The sequence below is a fragment of the Macaca fascicularis genome, chromosome 16 (genome assembly GCF_037993035.2).
Source record: "Macaca fascicularis isolate 582-1 chromosome 16, T2T-MFA8v1.1".
Lineage (NCBI taxonomy): Eukaryota > Metazoa > Chordata > Mammalia > Primates > Cercopithecidae > Macaca > Macaca fascicularis.
In genome coordinates this window covers 45,434,218-45,447,106 of record NC_088390.1, presented here as the reverse complement: position 1 = coordinate 45,447,106, position 12,889 = coordinate 45,434,218, and the positions used below count along the sequence as shown (strand labels likewise).

Genomic DNA, 12,889 nt, shown 5'->3' with positions numbered 1-12,889 from the left:
TGTTGATCAAATGACTACATCTTAGAGATGTTGATTTTTTTAAGTTGTTACTATGAAAAAAAAGCTCTTCATTCTAGCAAGTAATTATTTAAATCTAAATTGTTCTTCTTAGAACAACTTCTAAAGATGTTTTAAAACTCTGGTTTAAAGCCTTAGAATCTGGTCAGGCGCGGTGGCTCAGGCTTGTAATCCCAGCACATTGGGAGGCCAAGGCAGGTGGATCACTTGAGGTCAGGAGTTTGAGACTAGCCTAGTCAACATGGCAAAACGCAGTCTCTACTAAAAATACAAAAATTCGGCTGGGCGTGGTGGCTCATGTCTCATCCCAGCACTTCAGGAGGCCAAAGTGGGCAGATCACTTGAGGTCAGGAGTCCGAGACCAGCCTGGCCAACATAGTGATACCCTGTCTCTACTAAATGTACAAAAATTAGCCAGGCGTGGTGGCGGGCGCCTATAATCCCAGCTACTCAGGAGACTGAAGCAGAAGAATCGCTTGAACCCGGGAGGTGGAGGTTGCAGTGAGCCAAGATCGTGCCACTGCACTCCAGCCTGGGAGACAGAGCAAGACTCTGTCTCAAAGCAAAGAAAAAAGAAAAGAAAAGAAAAAAATTAGCTGGGCATGGTGGCATGCACCTATAATCCCAGCTACTCAGGAGGCTGAGCAGGGGAATTGCTTGAACCCAGGAGGCGGAGAATGTAGTGAGCTGAGATGGCACCACTGCACTCCAGCCTGGGTGACAGAGCAAGACCCCATCTCAAAAAAATAAATAAAGCCTTAGAATCTATATCAATTGCCAAGATACAAATAGAAACACCAAAAAGACTTTGTGCTCATGGAGGTCAATCTAATAGGAAGCCTAGACATGTCAATGAATAACCTGCATATTATAATATGATAGAAGTATGCACAACATACCAATATCAAGGTTGACAAAGACTACAAAAAGCAAAAGAAGGCTTAAGAGAGGCAGTAATATTTTAGCTTGCTTAGTAGGCATTCAAAGAGGTAATAATAGTGTCAAATAAAGAAAAGCTGCAAACAGGAAAGTTATCAAAAAATAAATACATGTGGCATATTCAAGGAAGGGTACAGAAATCTAGGTATGGTTAGACAAGAAGCTGGAAATAAGATAGGACATTTTCTAACCTTCTAGGAATATGGTGAGACACAAAGATCTTAAGCAGAAAATTGGCAGATCATATTTATGGTTAACAAAGGAAGTGCTTATGATAGTAAAAATTTGTTAGAGATTACTGATATAGATGAGGGAAAAAATGATGATCAAGGATTCTTAACCATTTTTGTGCCACAAACTCTTTGGACCATCTGGGGAAGCCTGAGGAATATTTCCCAGAATAATACTTACAAGGCATGGGGAAAAGACATATAATTACAAAGAAGATGAACTATATTAAAGTATAGTATCAATATACTAAAAATAAAGTTATAGTAATGTATATAATCAATTAATACTAAAATATTATATAATCATAATAATTTCACAGTAGTGATGAGTAAAAACAATATTTTAAAATATATTCAATAATGCAAGACACTTCAAGATATATATTTCATATATAAAGTGATATGAGTATCTCTGCATTTTCTATTGGTAACAGTCTCACAAGCATGGTTAATATTTTTGTCATGTATTTTCCATGTTCATAATAAAAAGGAAATGCTTACTTTTGGTTAAAGGATAGTGAATATAAAGATGTAAATTTTCTTCCTATCCTGTTCATGGATCACAAGAACTCCTCAACTAGACAAAGTGGATGTTCGGGCAACAAGATAGGAAATGGAAGAGATATTTATAAAGAATATATTTCAAATAAATAAACATCCTCTGGAAAGTTAAAAAAAATTGGCAAATAGATAAAATAATCCTAACCTAAACTGGATTGGGTCCAAAGAGTAAAAAGGAAATACCCCTATATCAACTGTTATTTAACAGTTTCCTTTACTTGGCTAAAAAGAGCACAGACAAACAACGGTAATACCGCCAAAACATGATTCATTTTCAAGATGAATCCCTCCCTGTTCAATGGTTTACATTGTTTTTGACCAGCATCAGACTGTTTACCCACACAAACTGTAAATACATCATTTTTAGAACTAACCAACAACAATGCCCATTTTGTTATGACATGTAAGATACAAAAAAACATGAAGAAAAATGACCATCACTGTAAGGTCCATGCTTCAAAAATGAGAAAAACTACACAGAGAAATAGAGGGAAATAAAATTTTAACACGTGTTATCTATCAGGAGGAATAGGTTGTCTGAAATTCCTTGCTTTCCAAAGGAAATCTTAAGTACAGCAGCATAGTCAAACAGTGTAGATTCTCCTCTCTGAGATTTCTGCAAAAAACATGAGGAGAGACATGAAAGCAATAAAGCTCAGCGAAAACAGTATATTTTGACTTGGAAATCTAGTATTGCTCTTTAACTACTGTCCTTTTACAAATGACAAAATCTTTCATTGGAACTTTGCAACCTTCAGCAAAAGTATATTGAAAGATATTTGTTCGCAGTCATTTAATATCTGTCTTTTCCCATGGAATAGAAGATCCATGAGGGTAGGAATGACCATAATCTTTTGTGCATATTATGCTCGAAGCCTAACACAGAAACCTCTTATGTGGTTTGCCAAATAAAGAAGCAAGAATAAGAACAAAAAAGAAGCTCAAGGGAATATTTTCTGAAGACATATAAATGTAGGGATCACAAATTCTTCTTAATTTACTAATACATCTGTGGTTTCTCTTACTGACCTAGCTGCCCCATGTGTACAGTGAATCGCTTTGCCAAAAGATTTTGGTAAAATTTTATGTTAAGAAAAACATTTAACACAAAAAGAAAAGCCCCCAAAGAACCTATACTACACATCTACATAGAGAACACAATTTTAACACTAACACCAAAACATGTAACTAGTTAAGTCTGAAACAAAACGTCTTACAAATAGCTGAAAATATCAATATCTCATAGCTTTCTAAATTTTATTTTATAAAAATTCTATTTTTTTAAAATATAAGCATTGTTTTTTCAATTTTTATTTTATGTTTAGGGGGCACATGTGCAAGTTTGTTACATGGGTAAAACGGCATGTCGCTGAGGTTTGGTGTACAAATGATCTTGTCACACAGGTAGTGAGCATAGTACCCAACAGGTAGTTTTTCAGCCTTCACCCCCTCCCACTCTCCTCCTCCAGGAGTCCCCAGCGTCTACTATTCCCATCTTTATGTCCATGTATACTCAATGTTTAGTTCCCAATGACCTTTTGCATCTAGGACTGATTCTAAAAACTTTCAACCTTAAATATCATGGGTCACTAGTTAAGTTAAATACACATGAATAACAATCATTCTCATTAAAAATAATAGAACAAAAGCATAAAGTATGATCTCAGGAGTAGAGAGGTCCCATTTTTTTGAGTTACAAAAGTCCCGAGGATAACATTTACCTATATTTTTTCAGTCTATCTTAAAGCTTCCTACAGTATGTATGTGTGTGTATATACACACACACACATCTGGAATTCATCAGATATTACAAAAGAATGTGTAATGTGGTCAGTATAGAAGCTGAAACAAATTAAGAAAGGTACATACTCAAAAGAATTACAAAGAAGTACTCAAATACGTGAACACACATATTCATAACAGCACTATTCACAATAACCAAAAGGTAGAAACAACCCAAATGTACATCAGTGGATGAATGGATCAATTGTGTTATATTCCTACACAATTGGGAATTGTGTAGGAATATAATTTACCCACAAAAAGGAATGAGGTGTTAATATATACTACAATGTGGATGAACTTCAAAAACATTATACTAAATGAAAGAAGGCAGAAACAAAAGGTCATATATTCTATAATTAAATTTATATAAAATACACAGAACAAGTAAATTTAACAATTTACAAAGCAGAGAGTGGTGTTTGCTAGGGGTTTAGGGGAAAGAAGAATGAAGAGTAAGTGCTTAAAGAATATGTGGTTTCCTCTTGGAGTGAGGAAAATGCTTTGTAAACAGAGGTTGTGGTGGCACAACATTATGAATGTACCATCACGTTTACATGGCGAACATTATGTTATGTAAATTTCAGGTCAATTAATAAAATAACAATGACTTTCTGTGGTAACCATAATCTCTCTATATAAGATTCCCCAATCTTGAAAACCTAATATGGTCACCCATCAAGGGGAATCTGCAATGCTCCAGAAAAGCCAACGTTTTCTATCGTTCTAGTGAGAATGAAATGGTACAACCACTCCAGTGTTATTTATCAAGGTTAAGATTCATCTACGTTATGATCAAGAATTTCCACTCAAAAATTAGTATGCATATTATCCCCAAACCTGAAACCATGCAATGTACATCAGCAGTAGTAGAAAGGATAAATAAATAGAAGTACAATGGAATAAATGAGAGCTGTAAATAAATGAACTAAACCTACCTGCAACAACAAAACTTAATCTCACAAATATGTTAAAGAAGCCAAAGATATCAAAATATACATACTCTATAATTTCATTTACATAAAATGGGAACAACAGTGTTTAAGGACACTTGCTTAGGAGTAGAACTATTTTAAAAAGTAAAGAAGTGGTTACCATAAAAATGAGAATTGTGGTTTAATGTTATGCAGAAGGTATGCAAAAGAGAGATTCCAATAATGTTCCATTTATTGATTGGGATGATGGTTACACAGCTACTTGCTCTAAGAAAAATTACTGAGATACACTATTTTTTGTTTGTTTTTCCTGTGACACATTAGCAGAAATCCCGCCAATCCCATTTTAAAATAAAATGCAGCTGGGCTCACGCCTGTAACCCCAGAACTTTGGGAGGCCGAGGTGGGCGGATCACAAGGTCAGGAGTTCAAGACCAGCCTCGCCAACATAGTGAAACCCCATCTCTACTAAAAATACAGAAAATCAGCCAGTCGTGGTGGCAGGCACCTGTAATCCCAGCTACTCAGGAGGCTGAGGCAGGAGAATCACTTGAATCTGGGAGGCAGAGGTTGCAGTTAGCCGAGATTGCGCCATTGCATTCCAGCCCAGGCTACAGGGCAAGACACCATTTCAAAAAAAAAAAAAAGCAAATGGTGCTCTATCTAAAATACACATTACCCATGACTATTTCTTTCCAACAATAAATACTTCTTAATAAACTACAGTGTCCCATTGAACACAATGTTCTGAAAGAGATAAGTAAAAAGGAGGTTCAGTTCCCTGGAGTTATAAAAATAGTTCCAAGTTTTATATTCCATAAATATGATACCAAATATCCCTTATATATTGAAACAGGGAGTTAAAATAGCATGGTAAAGATCATCATTACTATATTGGCTCCAATTTATTAAATGATTTAATAATTAAGAATTTCATATAAGCCTAAGATCTTCTTTTTACATGAACAGACTATAACAAGTTTAGTTTTACCCCAGATCTGTAAAAATAAGGACAAAGGGAAGGAAGATTCAAGACAACAGTGGAGACAGAAAATTACCATGCAAGGGTGACCCAGAAGGGCTGCTTGATAGACCTGGAACAGGGCTACAGCGACCTCCTTGCTTAGACGTCAGTTCTTGTTCAATCTCTTCCAGTCCAGCACTTTTCTGGAAACGGCTCATGCGATTCACTACTCGTGGTGACATATGTGTACGAACACAAGGCTGGCCACCATAAGGGTTGATGGGGAAAACGTGGGAAGTACCCCGGAGAGTACTGACCACAACCCAGCGACAGTCATGGCTGAAGCAGATGTCTTGTACCTAGAAATGAGATAAGAAAAGATACAAAAATGTCTCAAACTACTTGGATTTATCTAAGAGTATCGCACATCACCAAATATGAATATAAATGATTGCCTCATTATCAAATGTACCTAAGATCAGGTAATAAATAAAAATTTATTCTACAGATGAGTTTCACAATGACGGCTGACCAAAACTCCATTAGGTAGAATGTTATTTCAATAGTCAGGGATACAGGATCTTGAAGAGAGGTGAAATGCAAAGAAATTAGGATCTTAAAACACTCAGTGCCCTTTGCCCCCCAACACACACACATAACTGATAACAATAATAACTCATGTATCTGCAGTGGCTCATGTATTTGCAAGCTTTTTCTATAAGAGGCCATATGGCCTTATAGGATGTAAAAGCTCTACTGTCTGTTGCAATTACTCAACTCTACTCTTGGACTGTCAAAGCAGTCATAGAACATATGTAAATGAATGAGTGCAGTTATGTTAAAAAAACACATACAAAACTTTATTTACAAAAACAAGTGGTGAGCCACAGACCTAAGCCAGGGAAAGTTAATTGGTAAGACACACCATACAGTGAATAAAGAATCTCCAGTATTTTTGAATTAGCAAATTGAATTTACTACCTTTATCTCAATATCAGTCAACTGGTGACAACTTGAGCCAAAATATCTCCATTTACTTATTTGAGAAAAAATTAAAGAACGCTAAGGAAAATTTGATACTGTTATAAGCATTTTTAAGCATAGCCTCTAACAGGAAAGCAGGTCACAGATACTTAAGTTTTCTACACTGACTAAATTAATTTTCCACCACCTAAAACAATTGTCAAATAGTGTTTTTAAAAATCCAGACAAGAGAAAAAGCACAGTAGAATAAATATATTTGTGAATGAAACTTAACATGAAAAAATATATGGATACAGTGAAAGCAGTACCAAGAGGGAAGTTTATAGTTATAAGCACCTAAATTAAAAAAAAGGAAAACTTCAAATAAACAATCTAACAATGCATCTTAAAGAACTAGAAAAGCAAGAGGAACCCAAACCCAAAATTAGTAGAAGATAAATAATAAAGATCAAAGCAGAAATAAATAAAATTGAAATGAAGAATACAAAAGATTAACAAAATGATAAGTTGGTTTTTTGGAAAAATAAACAAAATGACAAATCTTTAGCTGAACTAAGAAAAAAAGAGAGAAGATTCAAATAAAATCAGAGATGAAAAAGGAGACATTATGACTGATACTACAGAAATTCAAAGGATCATTAGAGGCTACTATGAGCAATTATATGCCAATATGTTGGAAAATCTTGAATAAATGGATAAATTCCCAGACACATACAACCTAACAAGATTGAACGATGAAAAAATCCAAAACCTGAACAAACCAGTAACAAGCAATGAGACTGAAGATGTAATAAGTCTCCCAGCAAAGAAAAACCCAGGACCAATGGCTTCACTGCTTAATTTTAGATGTTTTACCAAACATCTAAAGAAGAACTAATATCAATCCTACTCCAACTATTGAGAAGAATAGAGGAGGAAGGAATACTTTCAACCTCATTCTACAAAGCTAGTACTACTCTGATACCAAAACCAAACACATACATCAAAAAGAAAGAAAGAGAGAAAGAAAGAAAGAAAGAAAGAAAGAAAGAAAGAAAGAAAGAAAGAAAGAAAGAAAGAAAGAAAGAAAGAAAGAAAGAAAGAAAGAGAGAGAGGAAAAAAACAAGAAAGAGGGAAGGGAGGGGAGGGGAGGGAAGGGAAGAGGAGAGGAGGGGAGGGAAGGGAAGAGGAGAGGAGGGGAGGGAAGGGGAGGGGAGGGAAGGGGAGAGAAGGGGAGGGGAGGGAAGGGAAAGAAACCTACAGGCCAATTTCCCAGGTGAACACTAATGTAAAAATCCTCAACAAAATACTAGTAAACCAAATTCAACAACACATTAAAAAAAATCATTTATCATGACCAAGTGGAATTTATCCCAGGTATGCAAGGACAGCTCAACATACACAAATCAATGTGACATGCTACATCAAGAGAATAATGGATAAAAACCATATAATCATTTCAATTGATGCTGGAAATACATTTGATAAAAATTCAACATTACTTCATAATAAAAACTCTCAAAAAACTGAGTATAGAAGGAAAATACCTCCACACAAGAAAAGCCATGTACAATAGACCCACAGCTAGCATCTTACAGAACAGGGAAAAACAGAAAGCCTTTCTGCCAAGATTTGGAACAAGACAAGGATGCCTACTTTTATCACTCTTATTCAACAAAGTACTGGAAGTCCTAGCCAGAGCAATCAGACAGGAAATAAAAGGCATCCACACTGGAAAAAAAGTCAAATGAGCCTTGTTTGCAGAACATATGATCTTATATTCAGAAAAACCTAAAGACTCCACCAAAAAAACTATCAGAACTGATAAACAAATTCAGCCAGGTTGCAGGATACAAAATCAACATACAACAATCAGTAGCATTTCTACAGGCCAAATGTGAACAATCTGAAAAAGAAATTTACAAAGTAATCCCACTTACAATAGCTACAAATAAATAACTAGCAATTAACCAAAGAAGTGAAAGTTCTCTACAATGCAAACTGCAAAACACTGATAAAAAGTAACTGAAGAGGACACAAGAAAATGGAAAGATATTCCATGTTTATGGATTGGTAGAATCAATATTGTTAAAATGTCCATACTACCCTAAGCAATCTACAGATTGAATGCAATCCCTATCAAAATGCCAATGACATTCTTTACAGAAACAGAAAAAACAATCCTAAAATGTATACAGAGCCACAAAGGACTCGGAATAACCAAAGTGATCCTGAGCAAAAAGAAAAGAAAACAAAACAAAACAAAAAAAAACTGGAGGAATCACATTACCTGACTTTAAATTATACTACAGAGCTATAGTAACTGAAACAGCATGGTACTGGCATAAAAGCAGACACATAGACCAATGGAACAAAACAGAGAACCAAAAAACAAATCTACATACTACAGTGAACTTACTTTCAACAAAGATGTCAAGAACATATATTGGGGAAAACACAGTCTCTTCAATAATTAGTGCTGGGCAAACTGGATATACATATGCAGAAGAATAAAAATAGATCCCTATCTCTCGCCATACACATAAATAAAAATGGATTAAAAATTTAAATAAATCTAAGACCTCAAACTATGAAACTACTACAGGAAAACATTTTAGGAAACTCCTGAACATTGAACTGGGCTAAGATTTCTTGAGTATTACCCTACAAGCACAGACAGCCAAAGCAAAAATAGACAAATGGGATCACATCAAGTTAAAAAAGATTTTGAACAGCAAAGGAAACAATCAACAAAGTGATAACCCACAGATTAGGAGAAAATATTTGTAAACTGTCCATCTGACAAGAGATTAATAACTAGAAAATATAAAGAGCTCAAACAACTCAAAAGAAAAAACATCTAACAATCCTATTTTAAAATGGGCAAAAGATATGAATAGATTTTCTCAAAAGACATACAAATGGCAAACAAGTATACGAGAAGGTGCTCAACATCAATAATCATTACAGAAATGAATATCAAAACTACAATGAGATATCATCTCCCTCAAGTTTTAAAAAAGGGCTTTTATCCAAAAAACAGGTAATAGCAAATGATGGCAAGGATGTGGAGAAAAGGGAACCCTCATACGCTATTGGTGGGAATGTAAATTAATACAACCCACATGGAGAACAATTTGGAGGTTCCTGAAAAAACTACAACTAGAGCTACTGTATGATCCAGCAATCCCCCTGCTAGGTATATACCCCAAAGAAAGGAAATCAGTATATCAAAGAGATATCTGCACTCTCATGTTTATTGCAGCATTATTCACAATAGCCAAGATGTGGAAGCAACCCAAGGACCCATCAACAGATGAACGGATAAAGAAAATGTGGTATATATACACAATGGAGTACTATTTGCCATAAAAAGAAAGAATAATATCCTGTCACTTGCAACAACATGGACAGAACTGGAGGTTATTATGTTAAGTGAAATAAGCCACTTGCAGAAAGACAAACTTTGCATGTTCTCACTTATTTGTGGGATTTAAAACTTAAAACAATAAACTCAGCCAGGCACGGTGGCTCATGCCTGTAATCCCAACACTTTGGGAGGCCGAGGCAGGCAGATCACTTGAGGTCAGGAGTTTAAGACCAGCCTGGTCAACATGGTGAAACCTCGTTTCTACTAAAAATACAAAAATTAGCCTGGTATGGTGGCATGCGCCTGTAATTCCAGCTACTCCAGAGACTGAGGTGGGAGAAACTGTTGAACCCAGGAGGTGGAGGTTGCAGTGAGCTGAGATCGCGCCATTGCACTCCAGGCTAGGTAACAGAGCAAAACTCCCTCTCAATCAATCAATCAATAAAACAAAATAATGAACTCATGGAGACAGAGAGTAGAAGGATGTTTACCAGAGGCTGGAAAGGGTAGTGGAGGGAGGAGGAGGGAGTGGGGATGGCTAATGGGTACAAAAAATAGAAAAAAAATGGATAATATCTGGTATTTGATAGTACAACAGGGTGACTGGAGTCAATAATTTAATTTTACATTTTTAAATAAATAGAATGAATAAGACCTACTATTTGATAGCACAATAGGGTGACTACAGTCAATAATAACTTAATCATATATTTTTAAATAACTTAAAGAATATAATTGGGGCCAGGTGTGGTAGCTCACACCTATAATCCCAGAACTTTGGGAGGCCAAGATCAGGAGTTTGAGACCAGCCTGGCCAATGTGGTGAAACCCCGTCTCTACTAAAAATACAAAAAATTAGCCGGGCATGGTGGCGCACGCCTGTACTTCCAGCTACTGGGGAGGCTGAGGCAGGAGAATCACTTGAACTCTGGAGGCGGAGGTTGCAGTGAACTGAGATTATGCCACTACACCCCCGCCTGGGTGGCAAGAGTGAAACTCTGTCTCAAAAAGAAAAAAATATATATATGTATTGAATTGTTTATAACTCAAAGGATAAATGCTTGAGGGGATGAGTACCCCATTCTTCACTCTGCACTTATTCGACTTTGTATGCCTGTATTAAAACAAAACATTTCTTTTTTTTTTTTTTTTTTTTTGAGATGGAGTCTCACTCTGTCACCCAGGCTGGAGTGCAGTGGTATAATCTCGGCTCACTGCAACTTCTGTCTCCTGGGTTCAAGTGATTCTCCTGCCTCAGCCTCCCAAATAGCTGGGATTACAGGCATGGACCACCACGCCCATCTAATTTTTGTATTCTTAGTAGAGAAAGGGTTTCACCATGTTGGCCAGGCTGGTCTCGAACTCCTGACCTCAGGTAATCCGCCCACTCTGGACTCCCAAAATGCTGGGATTACAGGCGTGAGTCACAGCACCTGGATAAAACAAAACATTTCATGTACTCTATAAATATATACACCTACCTACTATGTACTCACAAAAATTTTTTTAAATAATTAAAAAATATTTTTAAAATAACTAAGAGAGTATAATTGGATTGTTTGTAACACAGAGGACACATGCTTGAGGTGATGGATACCCCAATTACCCTGATGTGATTACCATGTACTATATGCCTATATCAAAATATCTCAAGTACCCCATAAATATACATATCTACTATGTACCCACAAAAATTAAAAATTAAAAAATAGCTGTATATATACATATCTATGTATATGAGGCATATTCGCTTCATTGTAATAACAAGAATTAGGTAAAAGTCCCCAAGTGGTCAGAGAAGCACTTTTCAATGTACTAGATCTTCAAATAAGACTACATATTTCAGAAATGCACCATGAACAAAAGCTATAGGTAGCCATTAAAGTACAAGTTTCTAATAGAGCCTGGAATCTTATAAATAAAAAAGAAATTTTAGTCTTATGTATCAAGACAAGATACTTCATTGCTAGAAAGCTGCTAGACAAACATTATCAATACATGAACAAACTCAAAATTCAACCACATGCCTACTAATCTCGACTACTGTGACACATCCAAATGACACCTTAATGATATAATTAAAGACTGTCCTGAAAGCTGAGAAATTTAACTGCCAATAATTCCAGTATTTCGGATAAATAATTGTTTCAGAAGTGTTTAACCTCTGTAGCTTGCCTACGATTATGTTCAGCTTAACTGACTTTTCTGAATAGATCAGGGATCCTATTAAAAGAAAGAATGAAAGTAGTAGAAAAGCAAGAGAAAGGAAAAAGCAGGACAAAGTAAGGTGTAAACAGAAGAAGCAAGAGAAGAGAAATACAGTACCCGAATAAATTAGTATCATAATATGAAATGCATTTTCACATCACAGAGTCAACTATATAAAGAAAGGCATCTTGAGATTTATCATTGAGCAATTTATGTTCCAGCCACAGTGAACTGAACTACGTTATCTAACATCTTTTTCCAAAACACTTATAATCAAGACCACTTCCTGGTCTATCAATAAAAAGGAGTTTCTTTCTTTCATTTTAAGAATACTCAGGATATAGAGGTGGTGTTAACAATCAGTATCAAGGCAGGAAGACAGAATTCCATCTAATGCTTTTTTAGAAAACTGCTATTAGAGAAGTGATTCTGCTCTATGACCTTGAAGACATATCAGCATATATAAATGAGCAGAGAAGGACTGCTAAAGATACTAGCTGTCAAAATAAGTAGGGAAAGTGTAATCCTTTCAATAACATTACAGAGGATAACAAGTTGCCTATCCACGAAATGTAAAATAATGTAACTGTTGCTATTAGTTAACTAGCTGGATGGTTTTTCAGGCATTATTAAAAATGGAAAAATCCTGTAAAAATGGAAAACTAGTAATAAGATGATGACATTATCTGCATGATTTTTGGACCTCAATTACGGAACGTTATTTCTAATTAACATTTTCTCGTTATAAAAAGAAGAGCTAGATAGGAGTCGAGTCACATTACTGATTGAATTCTATAGCACTAAATATCATGAATATCATGACAAATAATATTTACTATGTACAGATTAGGCAACTGTGATAACAAATATTAAACAAGTCCAGGTACCACTCACTATCTAAACCCCTGCTCTGAAATTT

General features: G+C 35.5%; 1 protein-coding gene across 19 annotated transcripts in view; it reads right to left on the bottom strand.

Moving 5' to 3' along the window:
• Positions 1–12,889, bottom strand: part of BCAS3 (BCAS3 microtubule associated cell migration factor) — a 711,835-nt gene that overhangs the window by 405,068 nt on the left and 293,878 nt on the right. For all 19 annotated transcript variants that reach the window (XM_065531261.1, XM_065531260.1, XM_065531264.1 and 16 more), the window contains exon 15: positions 5,524–5,788. In XM_065531261.1, coding sequence (XP_065387333.1) covers positions 5,524–5,788 — 265 coding nt within the window. The remainder of the gene's footprint in view (positions 1–5,523; positions 5,789–12,889) is intronic.